Source organism: Platichthys flesus, chromosome 22 (genome assembly GCF_949316205.1).
Source record: "Platichthys flesus chromosome 22, fPlaFle2.1, whole genome shotgun sequence".
Classification (NCBI taxonomy): Eukaryota; Metazoa; Chordata; class Actinopteri; order Pleuronectiformes; family Pleuronectidae; genus Platichthys; species Platichthys flesus.
In genome coordinates, this window is record NC_084966.1 from 11,114,139 (window position 1) to 11,140,261 (window position 26,123).

Here is a 26,123-nt window from a genome sequence, read left to right on the forward strand (position 1 = left end):
GCATTGAGGCGAGGGCGGAGCCGAAGACACCCTCGGGGACAATAGGCATGTCCAGGATGTCCTCCTTTTCTCTATCAGACAGATTGGTCAGATTCAGCCATCTCGTCCTCTCTTGTAACACAAACACCGACATGCACTTCCCTGCCGCCTGTACAGCGCATCGCTGTACGCGTAGGCAGATATCCGCGATTGTGGTGATCTCGTCCCACGCGGAACTTTCGGGCATGTCGGCTATGTCGTCAAAAAGCTCCGCTTGGTAAGCTGACAACATGGAGGTGACGTTGAGAGCCCTCACCGTCAAAGCCGCTGCTTTATAAGCTCGCTCAGTCATGGCAGATTGGAAGCGATCGGCTTTCGTGGGAAGTGTGGGGGCCCTGGATGAGGCAGCTGACAGCCGTGGATGAAGGTGTGCTGCCACCAGGGGCTCCATGGGAGGCATGCGGGCCATGGCATGCTTATCCATTCCCTCAATATCCAAGGAAGACGCACCTTGAATGGTGGTTTTGCTGGAGTAAGGGTTATGTTTCCATGAGGCGGTAACTTCCTCCAGGAGTTCCGGGAACACCGGGAGAAGTTGTCTCGCAGCCCTCTTTGCTTGGGGTAATTTCTTCCCCTCGTAGCGGGACCTTGGGGCCTCCGCCACGACCGCGGGCCATGGAATCTTCAGCCTCTCTGTGGCGCGTTTACACACATCGTGCATATCGCCACTGGGCTGGGGCGTAATCGTCCCAACCGAGCCCTTTGCAGGGCTTGGAGAGCTGAGAGCCTGTGAAGGTGGGACAAAGCAGGATTCATAATCCTCGTCGTCACCGTCCGACACCAGACAATCCCCGCCGTCGGACTCATCCTCCTCCTCATAATCCAACATGAGGGGAGGCTCCGTTAGCGGGTCAAGCAAATCCAGCGTGGAGCCCCAGCGCCGAATCTCTGATTCGGGATCCTCCTCGTCCACACCGGGTTGGGGTTCCTCGGTAGTGGCACTGGAAAGGATAGGGTCCCTCTCAGAGACGCTAGCTTGGCGTGCTAGTCGTCGGCGGAGACTCTTCGCTGTGAAGCGGGCGCAGTCGGCGCACAAGCTCGCGTTGCTGACAGCGGCGCGGGCATGTTCCAGCCCGAGACACGCGGAGCAGACCTGGTGAGTGTCCATGCTCGATATTTTATTCCCACAGGTGCACAGGCGATGGGCATCGCCTGGTTGCGAGGTGGAAGGAAGCTTTGCAGCTTGATCCATTTAGCTTGGTGTGCTAAAGGGGAGCGAATTATCTGGAGTGATGGTCGCTTTTAGCTAGCTCCGGTGGCAGGCAGTGTGGTGACCGCAGGCTCCCGGTGCCGTTAAGCTAATCAAATAGAAGCAACTACCTATGGTGAAGGCAGTCGCATCGACGTTAATTCCACTAGCGTCCGGCGATGGAGGTGTTAGCTCCGGTCTGTGGACAGCAGCTAGTTAGCATCAACGCCGATTAGAAAATTGCTTGTTCGTGAAGCGAGAAGAGGTGTTTGAATGACGTGTGACGCCGCGTCCACCTTATTTAAGGTACCTTGACGCGGACGTCACGACAGCCAGCCTATCAGGGCTGGCGAATTGGAATAAGTGCTTCTGTGAATACGCGCGAGGGGCGTATCCCATAGTGAGACATCGAAACGAATGCTAAGAAAGAGAACTTCAGAAGATTCAGTCGGGAAGGATGAGGAGAGAGCCAATGTCAATGGCCAGCACGTATAAAACTGTTCCCTTTCTGTTGTGGTCTTGCTTTTGCCTCTTTATTGCACTTATTGTCACTTTCATTTGCACCAAAACCGGTGAAATTCATTCACAATCACTTGGGCTTCCTAAATGGACAGGTTGATGAACCTGAAGTTGAACTGACTGTGTGTTTCACTGTGACCATTAAGTGTTCCCTTATCATTTAGAGCTGTGCATTTATCAGGTTGCTTTGGTTTAGATTGTTTTTAATGATACTTATGTGATACTAACATAAATCCTAATAAGTTTCAGGGACATCTTAAATTTCTCAACACCCCAAATGTTCCAGATGAGCTGAACAGTTCAACCTCTGTCGGCAGCAGAATAATGGCCTCATGAACATGGAGACACTCCCCCGTGCTGTTACACTGGCACTCCACATTCAGCCAATGACAGAGAGGGAACGGCACACACTGATTTACATGCGAGATGTTCAAATACAGCCTGGCCAGCAACGTCTGTATTCATTTGAACGAAAAAATCTCGTGACAATGCCTGACGTAGCGAAGCCCGCGCCCAAGAAGGGCTCCAAGAAAGCGGTGGCGAAGGCCCCCGGTAAGGGCGGAAAGAAGAGGAGAAAGTCCAGGAAGGAGAGCTACGCCATCTACGTGTACAAGGTGCTGAAGCAGGTCCACCCCGACACTGGGATCTCCTCCAAGGCCATGGGCATCATGAACTCCTTCGTGAGCGACATCTTCGAGCGCATCGCCGGTGAGGCCTCTCGTCTGGCTCACTACAACAAGCGCTCCACCATCACCTCCAGGGAGATTCAGACCGCCGTCCGCCTGCTGCTGCCCGGGGAGCTGGCTAAACACGCCGTGTCTGAGGGCACCAAGGCCGTGACCAAATACACCAGTTCCAAGTAAACCACTCTGCGGAGACCTCAAACCAACGGCTCTTTTAAGAGCCACACACTTTCTCTATAGAGACAAACTGTCCTGACTCTACCGAGATGTCCATCAATATTTAAACAGCCACTTTTAACTGATAATATAACATTGTTAATACAATTGAAGAGAGATATCCTGCATAATCTCTACATTTGAAAATAATTGTTTTTAAATCCAATTGCAGTTTTCCACTGCAGGGCGTGTTGTCCTTTCTCAAATCAGTGATCTGGGTTGTTCATGAGGTGCTTTTTCCCCCCTGGTGGTTATAATTGGAATAGTTAAAGAAGCGTATGAAGTCACTGTTCCTCAAAGTCAGAGGACTTTGAGGAACAACACAGTCATGTGTGGTTGCCGAGACATGGCTGTGACTTTAAGGTCAGAGGAATTCATTCTCTAAAGTAGTTTAGAGTATTATCAATCTTGACAAATATACCTTGTGTGCTTACTACTCTGTGAATATTGAGTGTAAAACAGTGGTCAAACAAATATTTTTTCTCCCTTAAGCCTCCTGTTATCCTCAAATTGTAATAAGTATTTTAAATAAATGATGACAGAAAAAAATGCAATTTAATGGTAAATTTCAAGTTTTTCATGAAGTACTACATTAATAAGGTATTTTTGAATGGTTAAAATAATATTTTGACATGCTACTATTTACCCACAGCAATCTACAAAAACACTTTCAAATACTTCACAAGTGTGTACATTCTGGAAACAGTGTGTTTGTTGACACTAAAGCCTTCATTTTTAATATGAATATTTGTTTGGTAACACATGGACAGGTTGACTGAGATCTAACACTCACCAGACATAGTTTTTCAAAAACATTTTTCATGTTTTAATGATTATTTTATACAAATAATGATGAAAATAAAATACACAAACATCTCTCCTAGTGTTAATGTGAAAAGCCAAAGTTGGTATTTACTACATCAGACAGCAGAGACAAAGCATATTCCAGTAAAGCAAAAAACATATTCTACAAACTAAATGATACAATCTGTTGACTTTTTGCGTGAAATGAGAGAAATGTGCCACAATATTAATTTAATCCTTGCTTGAAGTGAATATTGACTCTGATAGGAAGTCTGGCTCAACTTCACCAGGAGCCTCGGCCTTCAGCAGAGTGTTTGCTGCCTGCACAATTACTTGATTTTATTACGAAGGGATCATCAGTAGGTGCTTTTTTTCACCCAGTTTTTCTGAACAAACATTTGAAGCAGCTGGGAAACAGGTTTTGGTGGAGCTGTGGTGCTTTTGAACTTTTTTAGGAGAGAAATGAGTGGGGAAAGGACAATGATATGGTTTCCTTGGAAATCAATGTTTCTGTTTGTAAGATGCATCAATGCGAATGTAATTGCAGTGAGAGGATAGCAGCCTGATACTAGTGACATGTCTTTACAGCATTCAGTAGTACTTCATCTTTTCCCTCCGAGTCTATATCAGTGGGGTATAAATGTCCTGTTGATGAATGACTGTACTGCAACTGTTACAACGGGGAGAGGCGGTGGTCTAGTGGCAGAAACTTGGATTATGGGCAGAGAAGGTCTCTGGCTCGACTCCACGGAGAGACAACAAAAAGACGCACCTGGATTGATCTGTCCAAAAATCCAAGAGTCTCCCTACCCTGTCTAGTGCCCCTTAACAAAGGCACCTTACTCCCCCAACATCTGCTCCCCGAGCGCCACACATGTTCACTCAGTGCTCTGTCAAGGGCAAAGATTAAATTTCCCTACCTGCATGAGTGTGCCTTTGTATGTCTGTGCATGTGTTTGGGACTAGTAAATAAATGGATCTTAATCTTAACAATTATGTTCACGGCTGTGTATATGTGCTCCAATCCCTGGGGGACGTTTGTCTTTCCAAACAGTTGGAGTGTTTTACCAGGGACAACATTTTAAATAACTTGTGCTGTTTAATAAATGTTTGTACCGAGTAGATCGGTTTCTCAGAAAAGGCTAGGTCATCTCATTTCAAATAAATACTTTATTTCATTGCAGCTCTGACCATGGTTTGGATTAAGGTGAAGTGAAGTAGCAATATTAATGATTCGATTTATAGCAGGCCAGGTCTTAGCTTGCATACTTTCCAACGTGTATTATTTGCAGAGCTAATAATGTAACAAATATTTTACTGTAAACTTGTCTTCATGTAGTATTATGAAATGCTACTCTCTTTTTGCTGTTCAGTTAATGTTGTAAAACTAGAATAGATACATATTTAAATCTGTCGAAAGATATCCTTTAACATACTTTAGTTACTTTACAGAAAGTAATTCATTTATTATACTTCAATGGTGATATGAACTTTGAACTCGGAAGTCAATTCTTTAGTGTATTATATGTATTAACGGTCTATAACGAGCAGGGCAACAAAGGAGTTTTGTCTTGAGTACAGTGAAGTGGCTCTTAAAAGAGCCGTTGTTATGGTCAGTGGAGCAGCAGCAGTTTAAGCTCTCTCTCCGCGGATGCGGCGGGCCAGCTGGATGTCCTTGGGCATGATGGTAACCCTCTTGGCGTGGATGGCGCACAGGTTGGTGTCCTCAAACAGGCCGACCAGGTAGGCCTCGCTGGCCTCCTGCAGAGCCATGACAGCGGAGCTCTGGAAGCGCAGGTCGGTCTTGAAGTCCTGAGCGATTTCTCTCACCAGGCGCTGGAAGGGCAGCTTGCGGATCAGCAGCTCCGTCGATTTCTGGTAGCGACGGATCTCTCTCAGAGCCACGGTACCGGGCCTGTAACGGTGAGGCTTCTTCACGCCGCCGGTGGCCGGGGCGCTCTTACGCGCAGCCTTGGTGGCCAGCTGCTTCCTGGGGGCTTTGCCTCCGGTGGATTTACGGGCGGTCTGCTTGGTTCTTGCCATTTTGTTGCTTTTCTCTGCGATCGGGAGAAAGAGTGAAGCTGTAGAGAGACACTCTGCTTTTAAACCGCGAAGCCAGCCCTGAATTGGTGACGCTGCTTCAGATCGGGGACAAGCTCCTCCTCGGGTACTGTCTGCTTGTTCGACAAAAGTGTCGACCATCCCCCGCTGCTCTGCTAGAGGCTTCTATTCTGGTTGGTCTGGCATGAACCGTCCCGCGCGATCCGCGTATATATAGGGGAGTGATCATTCTTTTCACCGCAGTTTCTTTTGACGTGTGTTAGGAAACAATCTACATCCATAATGTCAGGCAGAGGCAAAACCGGCGGAAAGGCCAGAGCGAAGGCAAAGACTCGCTCTTCCCGCGCTGGGCTCCAGTTCCCCGTCGGTCGTGTTCACAGACTGCTGCGTAAAGGCAACTACGCACATCGCGTTGGTGCCGGCGCCCCCGTCTACCTGGCGGCTGTGCTGGAGTACCTCACCGCTGAGATCCTGGAGCTGGCTGGAAACGCCGCCCGCGACAACAAGAAGAGCCGTATTATCCCCCGCCACCTGCAGCTGGCCGTCCGCAACGACGAGGAGCTCAACAAACTCCTGGGCGGAGTGACCATCGCTCAGGGCGGCGTGCTGCCCAACATCCAGGCTGTTCTTCTGCCCAAGAAGACCGAGAAGGCCCCCAAGTCCAAGTAAAGCAAAGCTGCTAGAAACCAACGACACAAAGGCTCTTTTAAGAGCCACACACTCACCTCTGAAGAACAAAACTCCTCATATCACCCATCAATTTAAAGCACACGCACAAGTCATTTTTAGATTATATTAGATTCAACTTTAATCTCATTGCACAGTAGAAGTGCTTATATATAACCAGAAGTGCAATAAAGGCAGTAAAAGTGCAGAGTAATGTGCAAATTTAAAAAAAACGGAAAATGTGAAGTCAAATTTGTAAATACATAAGATATGTACAGTAATAAATATATATGGAATAGAGCAGTATTAAGAGGTATTTTATTATATAAGAACGATGAATATACTATGAGCAAGATCAATATATATGAATATGAATACACTATTGGTGGGATTATACAGTAGTAAACAAAAAAAATAAGTAGCAGTCTAGTGCAAATGTTTAATGGTTGGAGGACGGTGGGTGGCAGTCCAAGCCAGGGTGGAGGAGGGAAGTATAGTCACTGGAGGAGCTGTGTGTGGTGCGGGGCAGCTGCTTTTACTGTGGTGCAGAGTTTAGCAGGGTGACAGCCACAGGGATGAAGCTGTTCCTGGACCTGCTGGTCCGGGAACGGAGGACCCTGTAGCGTCTCCCAGAAGGGAGGTGGGCAAACAGTCTGTGGCTGGGTTGTGAGCTGCCCTTGACAATGCTGCGAGCCCTTGCAGACATCTCTTGCTCTGGACAGCCTCAATGGTGGGGAGTGAGGAACCAGTGATGTGTTGGGCAGTTTTCACCACCCTCTGCAGGCCACTAGCATTCAATATGTATTCATTGGTATGGTTCATTCTGTGTCAGATGTTTGTGTCACCTGGTGAGGAAACCATCACTCATATGGAAGTTTAAATATAAAAGATACACACTTCAAATTTCAGTACGTCTAAGGTTCATGGATCCATGGCATACATCTCTCATGATGGACGGTATGAATGCAAAAACAACACATACTATCTTCCCAATGAAATAGAAACTAGTGTGGGTACACTGTAAACCCGAATAAGTAAGCAGTACTCAAAAAAATTGAGGCAATCAATTGCCACAATTTTTTTGAGTTCATAAACTCAAAAGTTTGAGTTAATGGGAGCTTGTATATTTGAAGTTGAAGGTACACATACTTTTTGATTAGTTAAACAAAATGACTGATAAAGCAAACTCAAATGTTTTCAGTAACAGTTACTCAAAAATACCCATAAGCAAACTCAAATGTTTTCAGTAACAGGTACTCAAAAATATCCATAAGCCACCTCAAATGTTCAGTAACGGTAACTCCAAAAAATGTATTTACATTGCTCAATGCAATAAGTTAGCTCAACTGAATAGTTTAAAGTATAGACACCAAGTATTTTTGTGTTCAATAAACTCAATGTTTATTAGTATATTTTCCAATATTTCCATTTAGTGCAAATCAAAACAATTGACTTTATGAAACTCCAAAAACTACTAGTACTACCAACTTGTACAATTTCAAACATCAAAGTTAGCCTTTTTTACCCTTCCAAAAGGTTGTCTTGCAAAGACTGCAACAAAAAGAATATTTAAAAACAAACAGACACATTTACATAAAAAACAACAATTGCAAAGGCACAATTGGGGCCATTTTTGTAAACCTTTTAGTCTACATGTAAGGCAGCAGCTACTTTTGGTTTAAATCTACCATAACTCTTATTACAACCCATTTCACAATAATGTTAAAAGGAAACATTGCCACTGCATTTCCGGTAAATATAGGCAATTTGCACAATAAATTCCTTAGTGTGTGCCATATCGCCCTAACTGCTAAATCTGTTGTTCCTGCATTAGTGATGTCACAGTGATGTTGTGGACATGAGCATAGCCTACATAGCTCTGTGAGAGGAAGACCATAACATTTCCTTTTTTCTTGATCAATATAGCAGCACTGAGGAAATTATTGCTTGAATGGACAAAATTGACCATAAATACTGCTTCAACATCTACGTAAAAATGGCAATGTTTCATTTTAAAATGTAAAATTACAAAGTCAGTGTGTAATTTGTGCAAGGTGGCTAAAAACCTAGAGTACAGCAGCAATTTGAACATCAACAGTAGAACAGTTCAATCAACACAGACAATTTACATGTTTATGTTGTGGCTCTTAACAGTGAGACTCGAGAGTCCTCTATTCTTTAAGGCACTCAATTGTCTTGGTCAATTCTTTGGAATATCTGAAATGTGAGGTACATAGATGAGGCCAAAAGTAACCAAGAAGGCATCAGCATGTTTTTCGTTCATGCTCTGCATTTTCATCACAAACTGGGACAAAAATATTTCAATATCAAAAAGAAGAGTTAACAATTAAAGTAAACACAAAAATTGCATATGCACACACTGTGCCATCTGGCTGCAAACCAGTGAGGTAGCAACAAGTGCTTGACAGCTTATAGAGCAGCAATTTTAACATTAATAGTTGAACAACAGCTAACACAGACAGTAACATATTTTTGTTATGGATTAGGCTCTTAACTGAATGAGCCAGATTATTCCATTATTGCTTTTCAGATCTTCCAGTTCTACACTTGTCCCATCAAGTCATTCTTCAGCGACTGCAGTCTGGGTGACAATTTACATTCTTCCAGACCAAGTAAAATTTTCTGAGCAAATTCGAAGGTGTTGGTCAGTCCTTTGGGATAGCTGAGATGTAGTGCATAGGTAAGGCCGAACATTACCAGAAAGGCATCAGCGAGTCTCGGGAGGGTGGCCACCACTTCACCCTCTAGGACAACTGAGATTTTCTCTGGTTGGTAGTGAACTCGACTCATTGAATTGTCGCTGAGTGTTGTAAGGAGAGCAACTGACGCATCCCCAAAACCTGGCTCATCCAAACCATCCTGAAAAAATTTGAGAGAGAGATCATATAATTACAATTGCATCCACTGAAACACCATGGGAAATAAGTGGGTGGCAAGCAAAACCCTTTGGCATGTCAATAGAAATTTTGACAAGTATTGTTTTATAAATAAATATAAACAAAAATTAAAATATGAATGTTAAATATAGAATGGGCCTGATATTTATATAATTAGACCTACCACACATGTTTGGAAAAATCCGGAGGTATCTTCACGCAGATACACAGGAAGGGCATGGAGAACAGTGGTACGCCTTGAGTGGATATCATGTAATACCTATGGAGATTAAAATTAATGTTGTGAACAAATTTTGATCATGGAACCTATTACTGGCATTACATAAAGAGTTAATTTGTGATATATATATAATTACCTGTTCATCATGGACTTTGAAAATTTCAGCCAAAGCATCTGCATTCTTTCCAGTTCTAGAAGCCTTTTGTCGGAATAAAGCCATCAAACGAGGAATGTGGCGATCAAGTTCGGCATAGAATGTGTTAGACAGGTTCTGGTTAGTTATCCGCTGGAACTCTGCAAACACCTACAATTAAGAAGAGGATAAGGGGCAGAACACACAGCACAGTAATGTTGATTAGTTGATAATAAGGTAAAACTACACATAGAATCATTGGCCACCAAATGGAAGATATTAAGATTTGCCTTCATTTGGATTGGATAGGTTAGGGCGGTTGGTAGGAATTGACACCAGACCAGTGTAGCAAGGAACGGCCTTGGGGCGAACACTATTAAGGTTAATTATTTTGAGTTTGTAGTTTGCAGTGATGTTTTCCTGGAGTGCATTATACTGAAAGATGTTTTTTATGTTTCTAATATTCTGCCCCTCATGTATTTTAATGTGTCGCCCAAATATTGGAAACACCAACAATTTAATGACATCCAGTTCAGCTCCTCTGCAAACTCAATAAATGTATTTGATTAAATAAGATTGTGCAAGTGTACCCAATAAGGTTACCAGTGAATGCAATATGACATTATTGGTAAAGCAGAACAGGTGAAAAATCAACCCATATTACCTCAGACTGCATGCGAAGAGCAGGCCACAGGTCCAAGAGCTGTTTCACTGGTGGGCAGGACATCACTATTGTCTGTCGCCGCAAGGCAAATGTGGTCTGCATCATCTTACTAATGAGAGGAAGGTTTCTCTCAGTCTTCTTTAATTCTTCAACAATAAGATCCCTCAAATGTTCGAGACTTGAGGAATCTTCTCCTTTGGGAAAGTTTGGCAGAAAGTTAACTTCTGCCCGCTTGGGCCTTTTGATGTTAGTGTGTGAAGGTTCATTGTCAGGGTTTCTTCGGCTTCTCTTTCCAGCATTTACGGTGACCTCTTTACAGCCGACCCTTCTCATCTTGGTCCTGTAGTTACCCATTTTAAACTTGATGCTGTTTTTCCAGCCATTCCATCCAGTGTCAGATCCTGCTTCCTTTAAACATGGATGTTTGGCCACAAGAGCTTCAGCTGCCTTAGCTAACTCTTTGTCACTTGGGTAAGCCTTAAAACCATATATAGTAGAAGCAAGTTGCTCAAGAATGTCATGCTTTTGGTCTCTAGCCAGCCGAAGAGGGGTTCCATTTTTCTCAAATTCCCTATTGCCTTCTGTAAGCATTACCTCAACAACAAATGAAAATGATGGAATCGGAAAAGGACCTGAAGGCCATCTGCTAAGACGTTCCGGTGTTGACACGTCTGAGAGTGTTTCAGTTGATGCAACAGAGCTGGAATCATTTGAAAGGGAAATATGAAGAACAGCTTTTTGTGGCAACTCGTTAATGTCCACTAGTGAAGTGAGTTTCCCATCAAAATCTGGATCTTCATAGTGTAAGCTAAAGTCATTGTCCAATTCTAGTTTGTGTTTCAAAATGTTGATTAGTTGGTCAACAGAGCTAGGCCGGGAGCTGAGTTTTAATTTTATAACACGGTCTGCCTCAATGACACGGAGGATCATTTCTGAAGGTTCAGCTGCCATTGCACTAAAAAAAATGAAGAAACATTGAGGGATTAAAAGATTGCACTTACAAAATACAGACCATACACTGATTGATGCACACATTTTTGTTATTATTAATAGTTACTTACCAATGAGTAGTCTCAATTCTGTCTCACTTGTAGGAACCTCTTCGGAGTCAACAGCAGCAATCCTTCTATTTGGTATGCAGAGAGTGGGACAGAATCATTGAAATCAGATTGCTGGTGGATGGACAGGCAATGTGTGGCTGAAAGCTCATAAGACCGAAGATGTTCAACATACCAGGAGTCAAAATCACAACAGAGAAAAGAAACATTCTGATTCACAAGGTAGATCTGTTCTAGTTTGCAAAATTTAGACAGTCCCCCACTAACTCCAACTGACACAAACATTCCACTGATATAGTCGATGCCATCAATTATCACCTTTGATGTATGGTAGACAGTATCATTAGCAGTAAGTCCTCTAATGTGAGCCTGAGCTACCTCTGGTAGTGCAGAAACCCAGACAGTTTCAACACTGGATGTTTGGGTTTTCGGCTTGAAAAATGAGGGTGCACCAAGATGATATGCCATCATGTGCTGGTGACTGATTGCGAGTGTTTTCAATATATTTTTGAAGTTTTGAGAGTCATGGACCACTCTTTTGAAGAAGCGATGTTTGGCCTCGAATCGCATCGTCCAAACATGTACCAGGGGTCCAAAGCACTTAACAAGGTTGGGGTAATGTTCCACATAGTGGTGTTTAGGACGCAGCCTAAAGTGAGGGAAAACCTCTTGCAGTATCTGTCTGTGATCGCTGATTTTGCACACAAAATAATCCAAGGTTTCATCAGTAAAAGATGGGCACAATGCTAGTTCCACCACTTCTTTTAATTCCATCAAAACTGCCCATACAGCATTGCCCTCTGGCACTTTACTACCTACAAGTAATGGCAGTAGTCTGAGCAGAGTGGCATTTTCATGCGCATTACCTCCGATTGTTCTCCGAGTCATGAATGTCTTAGGAATAGGCTTAGGTTTGTTTACTTTATCAGTGTGCTGATATGGAAAGGAAGATATCTTTTGGTTCAAATACTCTAAAGTGAAGTACTTCAGCCGAATCATTTCTTTAATACAAAGAGAAAGCTCAACGGGAACAATACCTTCCAGAAGATCATGAAGGATATCTGGAGGAAGACCCGTGATTTGATGGAAGTAGTTCAGGGTCTCATGCAAGACACAATCACCTTTGACACCAAATTGGCTGCTCAGAATGTCACTTTCTAGGACGTTTTGTACATGAAGGTCATGACTGGCTTTGGATCTTGGAACAAACTTTTCCACTCTCACTTCAGTTTTTTGAAACTGTTCACTTGTGGCCATACAGAATCTGCAAACATACTCTGCTTTGAATGACTCTATAAAGCCACCTAATCCATGAGCAGCCAGATTGTCAGCAGAAACACAAAAGATGGTGCCTTTCACATTTTGACCTAACGATTCAATGAACACACCATCTTGTTCAAGAATGTGAACATCTCGCACAAATGGAGCAAGTATAGCTGCATACCCATACTTCTTGAGGTCCGTTACTTTAGCAAGCACAGCCAGTTGTATAGTGTGCATTGCTGATCTGTATTTGGGCGGCAGATTGGCAATGACCCAGTATAATGCACAAATTTTGTAAATTTTTCGTGATGTGCCAAGAGGGTTAGCAATTTCAAGGTCATCAATATATAGCTGGATTGCTATGTTTAGTTCTTCTTTTGAGAGTAACATATTATCATGGAAATGAGAGCCATCACGATATGACACATAATGACCAGGCTCAGAATTAGGTTCTTGAATCTTCTTGAGAATATCTGTGTTTTTAAACAACTCCTGAATCATTTGAAGGATTGGAACATACATGATGGTATGACCAGATGCTTCTAAATGGTACTCTACCGGGATGACCATTGGATAGCTGTGCTCGACAAATGTCTTTCTTCGCTTGGAAGAGGACAGCTCTGCACCTTTGGAGGTACTACTATATACAACATTAGATTCCATGACCGCACTGACAACTTCATTGAGTGTGGAATCTGTGATATTGTGACCATGTCTCTCCAATATATCACTAACTGCCCCCTTGATCAATGGCTGGGATAAAGAGAAGATCTGATTCAGGTTGTCCACTATTTCCTGTGTGGCTGTGTTTGACACATGAAGGATAGCTTGCATCTTTAAAAATAGAGACGCTAAATTAAGTTTGAGCTGATTTTTTAGTTCAAAGCTATCATGCTGCTCTTCATCCTGTATGTCAGTGCTATTACCTGGACACTCCTCATTCAAGTCACAAGTGACCTCGGAGCTAGTGGACTGAGGATTCTGCGTATGCTCAGAGACAATGTCATTGCGAAAGTCTGATGCAAGATTTGCTCGATGCACTCTGCTTTTATGAGAGTTGAATGAAGAGTACACATTTGTGCTATAGTTACAGTCTTTGTATGGGCAGAGTACCATTTCGTGTTTTTTTAAGTGTGATCTTATGTGACTGAGGAGTACAGACTCAGAAAAAGGGTGCTGATATGTGCATAAAGGGCACCTGAATGTTACAGGTTCCTGACTCTGCCCTGCACTGGTTCTATGTTCTGGAATATGGTATCTTGACAAATGAGTTCCCAGTGCACTAAGTGTTAGAAATGTGCACATGCAATCATCATAGAGGCATGGTAGTGGGCTAACTCTTGAAAAGTGGCTATGCCTCAGTCTACAATGTTTAAATAATTGTGTCCTGGTGGTGAAATTAGCTGAACACAACTTACAGTTCCAAGTCATATTAGGAGCAGCTACCTGAAAATAGAAAATGTAATCATATTAATATATTTGTCATCTCAAGTAATAGTAAAATGCAAAGTCAATGTAGAAAGACAGGGCTGAGAGTATCAGCTCAACAGCAGCAGTGCTCTGTGTGGACATGCATAGGCAGTGTGTCCTGAACATCAAACAAGGATTTCCCCGCTCCCTGCTTTTTCAATTTACAGGAAAACAGGCACTCACAAAGTTCTATTCTTGTTATTAATAAACCAACTGCCAAATCAAGCATTTTTTGTTTTTGCAGTCACAAAATTATAAAATGAGTAGGGATGCACCGATATGGAAATTCTTGGCCGATACCGATATTTAAAATAACAATCTGGCCGATAGCCGATATTTGTTTATTTTCTTTTTGTTGTTATTCATTCACCCTTTTGTGCCAGAAAAAAAATTTAATATTTAATATTTATTTAAAAAGCACTATTTAAAAAATGTTCAGCCCTTCATCACTCTTATCTTTTAATGAGCACGAATTTAATCAGATTTATGAAACAATCTTTGATTTAACTAAACTTTATTTAACAGAGACATATTATGCCCATTTTACCGCAAGTTGAAATGGTTCCTTGGGATCTTAATGAAATGACTGTAACATATTTTGGTCAAAATACCACAAGGATAATTTAAAACAGCACCTTTTTACCCTGTCTAAAACAGCCCTGTTAAAGTATCATTATAGAGACACTCTTCTCATTGATTTACGGTAGCAGTATTGCCCGTTTATTAGATTTGTTACGGCTTCTGTGTGTATGACCTATGTTGTCAATTCCCTTGTTACCTGTGCATGAGACGATGCACATGAGAAAGAGAAAGAAAGCCCCCGCACCAGCGACGCCGTGAGGCGCCACCGGATGAGGACCTCCCGGTGCCGCGCACTGAGCCTCCGGCGGCGCCGAGAGGAGGGCGACGGAGCGACTGCTCCACCAGCCGCGGCACGTGCCCAGCGGTTTTACCACAAATATGAACATCGGCCGATGTACGACCGATAAATCGGTGCACCCCTGAAAATGAGTTACATACATTTAACCCCTTAACTTACCTAGCAAAACTAGAAGAAGATATTCCAGTGGGGTAGTCTAAGATTCGGTTTTAAATTTGCCAAGGAGGATGAGGATGCTCCAACAGATTGGTTTACCTGGATGTTGAAATTAGAGTTTACATGATTAACACACTAAAAAAATAACACACTGCCATGTATCATCAAAACTGTACATCACACAAGTTCAGTAAGTTCCCGACAAGTCTTGCTAGCTTAGTAGATAGGACTACTTTTATACATATACATTGTCATATTTGTGTAATGTGTGGCTCACATTCTTAACTTCAAATTGAATACTTACAATTGTATCCTTGGGCGTTGATGACTTAGAACCAGAAGCACAAAAGACAGGTCTGCAGGTCTTCTCTGTCGTTTTCTGTCGGTACCGGTGAGGAACACTATCTCTGGGTAAAACTCGGTGCGCGCCTTCTAGAGATTAACCTCCGGTCAAAGCCCGCTCAAACGGAAGCTTAACCGTCAGAACAGGAAATGAACCTCGAACTTCAAAGTAAAATCGTGTAGGTACTACCTGTGGAGACGATTTTGTAGTTTGTTAATATTTAATAGATACATTTACACCGTTCCGTCGGACTGTTTATTTCTTAAAATTCACTTATACTTATTCTGTAAATATGAGGGCACCAACTTGTAAATCGCGTTTGACTTTTCGATCTCTTAAGTACTCTTCACAGTCGACGCCTTTCGCTATCGGGAAAACACTGTCTGCAGATGCGCCGCAGACAGGCTGTGCGTCGCGGCGGTCTCTGGCAGCAAGTCCGCTGCTGGTGGCAGATCTGCAGCAGAGCTGCTGGAATAAAAACTTAATCTTGGAAACTGTAGATTTATGAGTCTCTGCACATTTTAAATTTTAAGTAGTACTTACAGAATCTACAAAAATAGTTCATGTAAATCAAAAATTATTAGTTACACATACTCTAAAATTAGAATGTCGTTTTGGTACTCAATATGTTTAAGCAAGGAGAACTTCTTAACAGATTTTAAGTTTACACTACTCAATCCAGTTGATTAATTTGAGCATTCGGGTTAACAGTGTAGAACAGATTTAATGCAATTTTAACGCTCTTTACATTTGTCATTCTGCAAATATAGGGTGAGAAGTAAAGAGAGCTATTGGTTAAACATCTTACAAACTATCATAAGATAGTAATGTAGTCAGAAACAATCACTCTGGTACCTTTGCTTAATCTGTAAAATCTGCTTTTAAAAGTTAGGTGCTGTGTGTCCGGTCACTTGTGGGATTATAGACGTGTTTCACATGAGACAGGTTTTCATTCAAAACATTGACCAGGTCCTCTGTTGTATTAAAGTGCCCCAGTACACATGACAGTTATCCAGCATTCACAACACCAGGACCATTGAAGTGGAGCAGCTAAATGGAACTCAGCCATCATTATTATTATTGTATACATTTTCTCCTGTGATTCTTCTGGTGTGACAGTGCATGGAGCTCTGTCACCATCTGAATGGTTTGGATTCCTCAATAAACGTGTTGAGCACTGAAGTTTACTCTTTTTCCCCAGAGGAGCAGGACTCTGGATCAGTTCAACCAAGACCTCCACTTGTTTGCTGAGCTTTCGACGACTTCTCAGAGTCTTCTTCAGTGACCTCAAATAGCTGTGGCCTCATCAGGTGAGCGAAGGTTGTAATGTTGATCTTGAGATAGTATATTTTAATTATAAGCTGAAACATTTACTTGGTGTTTAAATCATAAAGCTGAGCAAAACATCACCTGGAAAAACTCTCTACTCCCTGTTAGTAAATGTAACTTTGTGACTTTCCCTCTGTTGGTGTTGCAGTGTCTGATGACAGTTCACCAATACTTTAGTTTAATGACAGACACTGATCAAGTTGATGCAGCTACAGAGCTCATTTCTATGACTCAAACAAGTAGCTGCAATAAAGCAGGAGAAGCTGAGCTACTGGAAAACAAAGCTTCGGACAGAACATGGAAGAGAGTTCTTCTGGTAGTGGACTTTACTCAGGTTCACATCATTTGGAGAGCAGCTCCTTCTGTTGGCTGCCTGAGGTTACTACAGCACAGTATGGTTACATGATGTGAGGCTGGAATTGTCATTTTTCTAAGCAGCTGTCACTTTTCTATTTAGCAAGGAAAGACACGAGGTAAAACGATAAATATAACAACTAAGGCAGACTCTTTAAAAAGTATGGTATATAAAGTAATGGCGATATCGCTGAACATCCCTAGGCAACGTCTATGTCGCCAGGATCTGAAACAGACATGGAATTAATGGAAAAAGTAACACCAATAAGGAAAAGACAGAACACAGAGAGGCAAATGAGGATGAATAAGAAAAGTAAGAGTAAGAATAAAGATTGAAAACAAGAATACTAATAATGCTAACACTAATTTCATTAAATACCAGGGGGCTGAAAAACAAAATACATCAGATATATAGGATGAGTAATTATGACATATGTTTACAAGGAACACAGTGATTTGAAATCCAAATGAGAGAAGTGCAGAATGAAGAGATGGGAGATGTGTATACAAACAATGGAGATGGGAACATGAGGGGAGCTGCTATAGTAAGAAAAGGAGGAGTGAGAGTGATTGTGAAATATTTGTTTTATTATTGTTATTATTGATAATTATATATAATATATATATTACCTAACACTGTTCAAATCAATTCAAAGATCATATCCTTAGATAATTTGATCCTATGATGCTGTCATTTCACATAGATAATTGGCTCCTTTGATACCATAGGCTATTTGATTATTTGACTTACTTATAAAGGAGCAACAGGTACAATTGACTAAATATGAAAGAACAGCACGTAAGATTGACTTACATATAAAAGAGATGAAATAACCTATTACCATCAGGGTAATTATAAGAAATATGTGTTTATTATTGTTATTGTTATTATTTATATTATATACATATATATATATATATATATAGGAATTGATGTCGATATTTAGTGCTTTTTTCTAATACTAGACCCAGATAAGTGGTTCTAGTATCTAGTATCAACAATAATATATATATATATATATATATATATATATATATATATATATATTATCATTGAGTACTAGTTTATGTCAAAGAACTAGTTGAACAAATTACCAATTTATTGAAAAAATCAACCAAACAATCACAATATAAAACAGTATAACATAATACAAACACAATAAATGATGTATTCTCATAAAATAACTGTCCTTTCAATGTGTGTGTATATATTCAGTCCCCAGTGTAGTGTGTGCTTGAAGATTCACTGGTTCCGTTCTGGTCCGGGTCTTTATGTCTCTAAACTCAGTACTACCTGTCTACCTGACGGGCAGTACTGGGGTCTGATGTCTTCTGGATAAACGATCAGGTTCAATCTGGATCATACAGTTGGCCACACTGCATCCACGGTCTGGGTTCTGCTCGCCATCTCAGCATTCAGAATTACAGGATATAGATTCTTCTGGTGTTCATAAAAAAACAAAAAATCTACACAAAGTGCAGAATAATCAGTGTCTGTTTCCTAATTATATTTCTAATGTTTAAAAAGTATGGTATATGAAGTAATGACGATATTGCTGAACATCATGTTACATGATGCATGTGTGTAGATAGGAGTAGGCTACTCCTTCACAGAGTTTAAAGCCATGTTTTATAATATTTGATGTTTTTATATTTACTAACTTCTTAATCTGAACATTGTAAGATGACATCTAATATTGCTCAATCTATCTAGACTCCCTGTAGTTAAGAACTCTGTCTCTACATATTTATGGACAGTGGTGATGAATGATGAGGAAACAGCTCTTTGTGGAAAGACGTGTGTGGCTCTTAAAAGAGCCTTTTACCAGGATGGACATGTTTCACAGTGAGGACAGCTCACTTCTTCTTGGCTGCTGTCTTCTTCGCTTTGGGTTTGGCGACCTTCTTCGCGGGGGACTTCTTGGCAGCAGGCGCCTTTTTCACCACCTTCTTGGGGCTCTTCGCCACCTTCTTGGGAGTCTTCGCCACTTTCTTGGGGCTCTTCGCCATTTTCTTGGGGCTCTTGGTGGGCTTCTTGGCCGCTGCTGGTTTAGCCGCCTTCTTCGGGGACTTTTTAGCGGCTGCTGGCTTCATGGCTCCCGCCGACTTGGGCTTTTTAGCCACTGCGGGTTTCTTGGCGGCGGGCTTCTTGGCTTTGGGAGCGGCCTTCTTCACTGCCTCTTTCTTGCTCATCTTGAACGAGCCGGTGGCCCCGGTTCCCTTGGTCTGGACCAGGGTCCCGCTGACAACCAGCTTCTTGATGGTGGTGTTGACGCGGGAATTGTTCTTCTCCACATCGTAGCCTCCGGCAGCCAGAGCCTTCTTGAGGGCGGACACGGACGCGCCACTGCGTTCCTTGGACGCGGACACGGCCTTCACGATGAGCTCACTGACGCTGGGGCCGGCGGTCTTCGGTTTCACGACCTTCTTCTTGGCCGCTTTAACCTTGGCGGCGGCTGGTGCTGGAGCTGGAGCGGCTTCTGCCATCTTTCTCTTTGCGTTTAGATCAACGACGAACTAACGGAGTGAGTTACAGGACTGATGAAGAGTCCTGATCGGGAGGCGGTACTTGAACACACCATGAGAACCGTGGAGACTCAATCGAGCCGTGGCTCCCGTGTACAGTGTGAACGCACAGACACTTGTGTTTTCTCTTCACTGATAAACGAGTAAAAACTCAGTGGGTGAGCGGTGCTGGAGGCTGACAGTGAGGAAGCAGGTAGCGGACTTATTTGTCTTCATGTTGAAGTCATGAAGAGCTCTGATGCTCTCTGCATTTGGTCGGTGGAGCCCCCGAACACGACCCGTTCACCGCGGTGAGCAGCGCTGCTCAGCGGCTTTTCCCACTAGTTTCTCTCCTAAAATGAGTTCAAAAGCATCACAGCTCCACCAAAACCCGTTTCCTAGCTGCTCCACATGTTTGTTCAGAGACACCGAGTGAAAACAAGCACCTGTTGAGGATCTCTTAGTAATAAAGTCAAGTAATTGTGCAGGCAGCAAACACACCGCTGATGGCCGAGGCTCCTGGTGAAGTTGAGCCAGACTTCCTATCAGAGCCGTGAATTTTTCATCCTGAGGAAGCTTGAGAGTCATTATAGAAGTAGGGCTACATTTCATATCCATGTTGAATTTGTCAATATTCACCTCAAGCAAGGATTAAATTAATATTGGGGCACATTTCTCTCATTTAACACCAAAAGTAAACAGGTTACATCATTTAATTTCCAGAAAATGTTTAAGCTGTAAATTAGTTTGAGAATTTCTCTACTTAGTAAATACAAACTTTTGCTCATCATAGTAACACTGGGATACATGTTTTTGTATATTATGATCATTATTATTTGTGTAAAATAATCATTTAAACATGACAAACGTTTCTGAAAAACGATTTGACCCGTGTGTGAGAACTCTCTGTTAACCTGTCAATATGTTACCTACTGGTCTAAAGATCAAGTCTTCTCAGACTGTTATAGCCAATAACACATTCATATTACAATTTAAGGCCTTAGTGTCAACAAACTCTGTGTTTATCCAGAATGTACACAAGTGTGCAGTATGTGAAAGTGTTTGTGTACATTGTAGAATGTAAACATGTCATTTTAACCATTCAAACAGACTTTAATTACATATTACTTTATATAAAAACACTATTACACATAATGCTTTAAATGCTAACAATGATTAAAAAAAAAAAAAAAAAACTTCACTCAACCCCATCCAAGCCCATGGCATAACCAAAATAACAGTGTTGTTGTTGATCTCATCGTTTTTAAATCATGAATCAAAGGTACAATAGCAAAGACAAATTTGAGAGATGGTCACTCTGCCCAGAAGTTTGTTGAGCTTGTTAAGACTGAAATCTATACTATGCATGTGTGCGTGTCTGTGGAGATGGCTCTGAAAGTCAACTTTAAACAAAAGCAGTTTGTTAGACGGGGGTGGGGGTAGGGGCAGTTTGGGAAGAATATGTGGGAAATATGTAGCCCTCACACGGTGACTTTTAGTAACCTTTGCTGCTTAGTGTTAATGTGGAAGCTGGTTCAAATGTGTGTGCGTCACATCGCTGTTCAAACTTGCAGCTGTCTAATAAGGCCTACTGTGAGAACTTTGAATCTGTGACATTCATTACGCTGTACTTTTACTTGTTCTCATACTTAACTTTTTATATTAAAGCATACCTCCCTTAGCTTCCACACAGAGTTCATGCAGCTGGCCCAGCTTCAGGAGGGCAGATAGGCAAGGCGTTGTTTTGTCTGGAGATGGTGCATGCTTACTGAAGACTCACAAGGCGTCATATTAGTAAATACTTGTTGAAATTAGACCAGACCGGCTCTTCTCATATTCGGGATAAACCAACATGTTGACAAGCTCCCCGTCGTTGTGGACGGCTACAGGTTACGGGGGATGAAAACACAATGTTAAGGATGCCCCCACATAACCATTACCATTTTATTCAATGTCCATATCTGCAAACAAAACCAGATGAATATAATAAAACAGAATCCAGCAGAATGTCAGATTGTAATCAACAACACTTTCAAGCATACATGAGGTGCTTTTAAAACTGGTCAGTATCCAATGATGCAAAATGAAAGGTGAACATAGTCACACTGTCAGCCCGGACTTATAATAAATGTCCATAACACTTTCAAAAACAGTTCCACACAAGCATCAAGTGCTTACACTGCTGGACACTGCACTAACACGTTTGGTTGGGGGTTGTGTTTTAGATTAAAAGCTATTTAAGTAGTTAACAAACACACAAACCATACTTGGTTACATACTTGGTCACTTAGGTTACAATTTTTATTCCAATAATGTTATGGAGGGTTTTAATAGCTGGGGTCCAAAGGACTCAAAGTATAAACTATTTAAATGTGAGGCTAACAGGAGGGCTAAGTGAGACATCGTGAGCTGAGTCTTTGTGTGACCATTGTTTTTCATTCAAGGCTGCTCAATATTCATACTTTGACCAAGTACTTCCACAATCAGTCCTAATGATACTCTTATTTCTAACCAAGCCTTTTTCACCGGCACTATTCCTACTTGATGGAAACGTGCTACAGTCCTACTGCTACACAAAACTGAGAAAGTGTCAGACTTTAATATCTGCCGTCCTACATCCACACCTGTGGAGGCGCTAGCGCACCATAGACGTATTTATCAGCGGCCATGAGAATCCACAGAGGAGGAAGACGGCTGCCTCTGTCTTCTAATAGGTCCTCATTCTGGCTATGAATAGCTGTGTTTTCGCGTAGCAGTGCATTGACTAGATCTCATCTTACTGAAGAAAGATGTCTGGACGAGGAAAGGGAGGAAAGGGGCTCGGTAAAGGAGGCGCAAAGCGTCACCGCAAAGTTCTCCGTGATAACATCCAGGGCATTACCAAGCCCGCCATCCGCCGCCTGGCTCGCCGTGGCGGAGTGAAGCGTATCTCCGGTCTGATCTACGAGGAGACCCGCGGCGTGTTGAAGGTTTTCCTGGAGAACGTGATCCGCGATGCTGTCACCTACACCGAGCACGCCAAGAGGAAGACCGTCACCGCCATGGACGTGGTGTATGCTCTGAAGAGACAGGGCCGCACTCTCTACGGCTTCGGCGGATAAACTCACTTTCCAACAGCTCAACAACACAACGGCTCTTTTAAGAGCCACACACCGAGTCAATGAGAGCTCACATCCTCTGCTCAACAACAAGTCGTTCTCTGAGTAGATGTCTTACAATGTCAAGATTTCAAAGTTATTTAATATCAAAACATCACATAACAATTACTAATCGTAGTTTCCTCTTTAATTTCTAAACGTTGAAGTGACCCTTAAAAACAGTTTATATTAAACTGTTATCTCTTTATACACATGTATGTGTGTGTGTATATATACTGTAGTAACACCAGGCAGCCAACAGATAGAACTGTTCTCCAGATATGTGAACTGGAACAACGTCCACTACCAGTTGAACTCTCCTACATGTCCTGTCAGAAGCTTTGTTTTCCAGTAGCTCAGCTTCTCCGGTTTTATTGCAGATTCTGATCTGTTCTGAGTTTTGAAAATGAGCTCTGTAGCTGCATCAACTTGATCAGTTGAACACTAAGCTAAATATCAGAGTGTAATTAAAAAGGACCAGGGACAGAGCTGTTTGATTAGGTGCTGCACCTCACCAGTTTGTTGCTTTGAACGGATGTTGAGGCGTAGGTGAAAATGAGTCACCCCCTGTAACAGCATAACTATAAAATAAACAACAATCTGACCACAATTTAAGGAAGTGAAGTGGACATTACTCATTCCATCTTTCAGTCAAGCACGTGGGGAGAGTGGCGAGACAAGAAAAAAGAAATGTTGGCCAAGTTAAATAAATTCATCATGTTACATTACGTAACGCTCCTCACGTATCACTGTGTTGTTCTGAGCGAGTAAGTGGGGCCCCCAGGGCCTCTGTGAGTGTGTGCTGTCTGGGATTGCAGTGCCTGCACTTTGAAAGACGACGTGTTATTATGAAAGTCTATCAGAGTGATGTTGGCGACTTTTAACCGGCTGAAATCTCCCTGTACTCTATTAAACAGGTCGTGACGTTGAAGCTAATTGGACTATACTATTCAGAGGCAGCAGGCAGGACCACGTTTCTATAGAATTTGTCTAATTTAATAATTTACAAATAATGACGATTATAATAAACACGTGCCAAATTTATCACAATCATCTTTTTCCCTTCTTTTCTTTGGCAGGGCGGTTCCCCAGTGGCCAGCTACACCTGTATATTTTCCACGCACAAAGGAGACGATACCGGTTCTGCTGATGGGTTGATGCTCTTCTACGGCACACAACAAACCTTCTTGCTCCTGCACGTTTGGATGTTCTATCCTGGAGGAGCTAGATTATCTCTGCTACCTGAAAGTACTTCAGGCACCGCCTCATGCTACAGGTAGTGACACGGACACTAGCAGAGCACGAAACTTCAGAAGATTCAGTCGGGAAGGATGAGGAGAGAGCAAATGTCAATGGCCAGCACGTATAAAACTGTTCCCTTTCTGTTGTGGTCTTGCTTTTGCCTCTTTATTGCACTTATTGTCACTTTCATTTGCACCAAAACCGGTGAAATTCATTCACAATCACTTGGGCTTCCTAAATGGACAGGTCGATGAACCTGAAGTTGAACTGACTGTGTGTTTCACTGTGACCATTAGACCAAAAGTCACCAAAAGTCACCGTGTCAGGGCTACATATTTCCCACATATTCTATCATTTAGAGCTGTGCATTTATCAGGTTGCTTTGGTTTAGATTGTTTTTAATGATACTTATGTGATACTAACATAAATCCTAATAAGTTTCAAGGACATCTTAAATTTCTCAACACCCCAAATGTTCCAGTTGAGCTGAACAGTTCAACCTCTGTCGGCAGCAGAATAATGGCCTCATGAACATGGAGACACTCCCCCGTGCTGTTACACTGGCACTCCACATTCAGCCAATGACAGAGAGGGAACGGCACACAATGATTTACATGTGATATGTTCAAATACAGCCTGGCCAGCAACGTCTGCAGTCATTTGAACGAAAAAATCTCGTGACAATGCCTGAAGTAGCGAAGACCGCGCCCAAGAAGGGCTCCAAGAAAGCGGTGGCGAAGGCCCCCGGTAAGGGCGGAAAGAAGAGGAGAAAGTCCAGGAAGGAGAGCTACGCCATCTACGTGTACAAGGTGCTGAAGCAGGTCCACCCCGACACTGGGATCTCCTCCAAGGCCATGGGCATCATGAACTCCTTCGTGAGCGACATCTTCGAGCGCATCGCCGGTGAGGCCTCTCGTCTGGCTCATTACAACAAGCGCTCCACCATCACCTCCAGGGAGATTCAGACCGCCGTCCGCCTGCTGCTGCCCGGGGAGCTGGCTAAACACGCCGTGTCTGAGGGCACCAAGGCCGTGACCAAATACACCAGTTCCAAGTAAACCACTCTGCGGAGACATCAAACCAACGGCTCTTTTAAGAGCCACACACTTTCTCTATGGAGATAAACCGTCCTGACTCTACCGAGATGTCCATCAACATTCAAACAGCCACTTTTAACTGATAATATAACATTGTTAATACAATTGAAGAGAGATATCCTGCATAATTTCTACATTTGAAAATAATTGTTTTTAAATCCAATTCCAGTTTTCTACTGCAGGGCGTGTTGTCCTTTCTCAAATCAGTGATCTGTGTTGTTCATGAGGTGTTTTCCCCCCCCTGGTGGTTGTAATTGGAATTGTAAAGAAGCGTATGAAATCATTGTTCCTCAAACTCCTCTGACAATGTTGCCGACACATGACTGTGACTTTAAAGTCAGAGGAATACATTCTCTAAAGTAGTTTACAGTATTATCAATCTTGACAAATATACCTTGTGTGCTTACTACTCTGTGAATATTGAGCAACCTTGAGTGTACAACAGTGGTCAAACAAATATTATTTTTTCTCCCTTAGCCCTCCTGTTATCCTCAAATTGTAATAATTCTAATTTTAAATAAATTATGACAGAAAATTGTAACTTAAGTGTAAATTTCAAGTGTTTTTCTTTTCATGAAGTACTACATTAATAAGGTATTTTTGAATGGTTCAAATAATATTTTGGCATTCTACTATTTACCCACAGCAATCTACAAAAACACTTTCAAATACTGAACAAGTGTGTACATTCTGGAAACAGTGTGTTTGTTGACACTAAAGCCTTCATTTTTAATATGAATATTTGTTTGGTAACAGATGGACAGGTTGACTGAGATCTAACACTCACGAGACAAATAGTTTTTCAAAAACATTTTTCATGTTTTAATGATTATTTTATACAAATAATGATGAAAATAATATACACAGTCATCTCTCCTAGTGTTAATGTGAAAAGCCAAATTTGGTATTTACTACATCAGACAGCAGAGACAAAGCATATCCCAGTAAGGCATAAAAATATTCTACAAACTAAGTGATACAACCTGTTGACTTTTTGCGTTAAATGAGAGAAATGTGCCACAATATTAATTTAATCCTTGCTTGAAGTGAATATTGACTCTGATAGGAAGTCTGGCTCAACTTCACCAGGAGCCTCGGCCTTCAGCAGAGTGTTTGCTGCCTGCACAATTACTTGATTTTATTACGAAGGGATCATCAGTAGGTGCTTTTTTTCACC

At 42.1% G+C, this 26,123-nt stretch overlaps 5 protein-coding genes across 7 annotated transcripts; 3 read left to right on the forward strand and 2 right to left on the reverse strand.

Annotated features, from left to right (window-relative positions):
• Positions 1-2,235: 2,235 nt before the first annotated feature.
• On the forward strand, positions 2,236-2,874 carry LOC133933552 (histone H2B-like). The gene has a single exon (XM_062380686.1). It carries the CDS (start codon positions 2,236-2,238, stop codon positions 2,608-2,610), a length of 375 nt encoding a protein of 124 aa, XP_062236670.1. The 3' UTR covers positions 2,611-2,874.
• A 2,208-nt stretch (positions 2,875-5,082) lies between these two features.
• LOC133933476 (histone H3) lies at positions 5,083-5,493 on the reverse strand. Its single transcript, XM_062380607.1, has one exon. The coding sequence runs from the start codon at positions 5,491-5,493 to the stop codon at positions 5,083-5,085; it is 411 nt and encodes a 136-aa protein (XP_062236591.1).
• A 300-nt stretch (positions 5,494-5,793) lies between these two features.
• On the forward strand, positions 5,794-6,180 carry LOC133933504 (histone H2A-like). The gene has a single exon (XM_062380635.1). The coding sequence runs from the start codon at positions 5,794-5,796 to the stop codon at positions 6,178-6,180; it is 387 nt and encodes a 128-aa protein (XP_062236619.1).
• A 1,313-nt stretch (positions 6,181-7,493) lies between these two features.
• LOC133933445 (uncharacterized) lies at positions 7,494-15,831 on the reverse strand. Of its 3 annotated transcripts, XM_062380558.1 has the most exons (8): positions 15,244-15,831; positions 14,943-15,038; positions 13,852-13,879; positions 11,174-11,238; positions 10,113-11,067; positions 9,452-9,619; positions 9,259-9,354; positions 7,494-9,057 (listed from the first exon to the last, which is right to left on the reverse strand). In XM_062380558.1, exons 5-8 carry the CDS (start codon positions 11,061-11,063, stop codon positions 8,740-8,742), a joined length of 1,533 nt encoding a protein of 510 aa, XP_062236542.1. In that variant the 5' UTR covers positions 11,064-11,067; positions 11,174-11,238; positions 13,852-13,879; positions 14,943-15,038; positions 15,244-15,831; the 3' UTR covers positions 7,494-8,739. The 3 variants fall into 3 exon arrangements, with proteins under 3 accessions (XP_062236542.1, XP_062236541.1, XP_062236543.1); XM_062380557.1 differs by having other exon boundaries at positions 14,943-15,831; XM_062380559.1 differs by lacking the exons at positions 10,113-11,067; positions 11,174-11,238; positions 13,852-13,879; positions 14,943-15,038; positions 15,244-15,831 and having other exon boundaries at positions 9,452-9,970.
• Positions 15,832-24,532: 8,701 nt separating this feature from the next.
• LOC133933533 (histone H2B-like) lies at positions 24,533-24,911 on the forward strand. Its single transcript, XM_062380666.1, has one exon. The coding sequence runs from the start codon at positions 24,533-24,535 to the stop codon at positions 24,905-24,907; it is 375 nt and encodes a 124-aa protein (XP_062236650.1). The 3' UTR covers positions 24,908-24,911.
• The last annotated feature ends 1,212 nt before the right edge of the window (positions 24,912-26,123 follow it).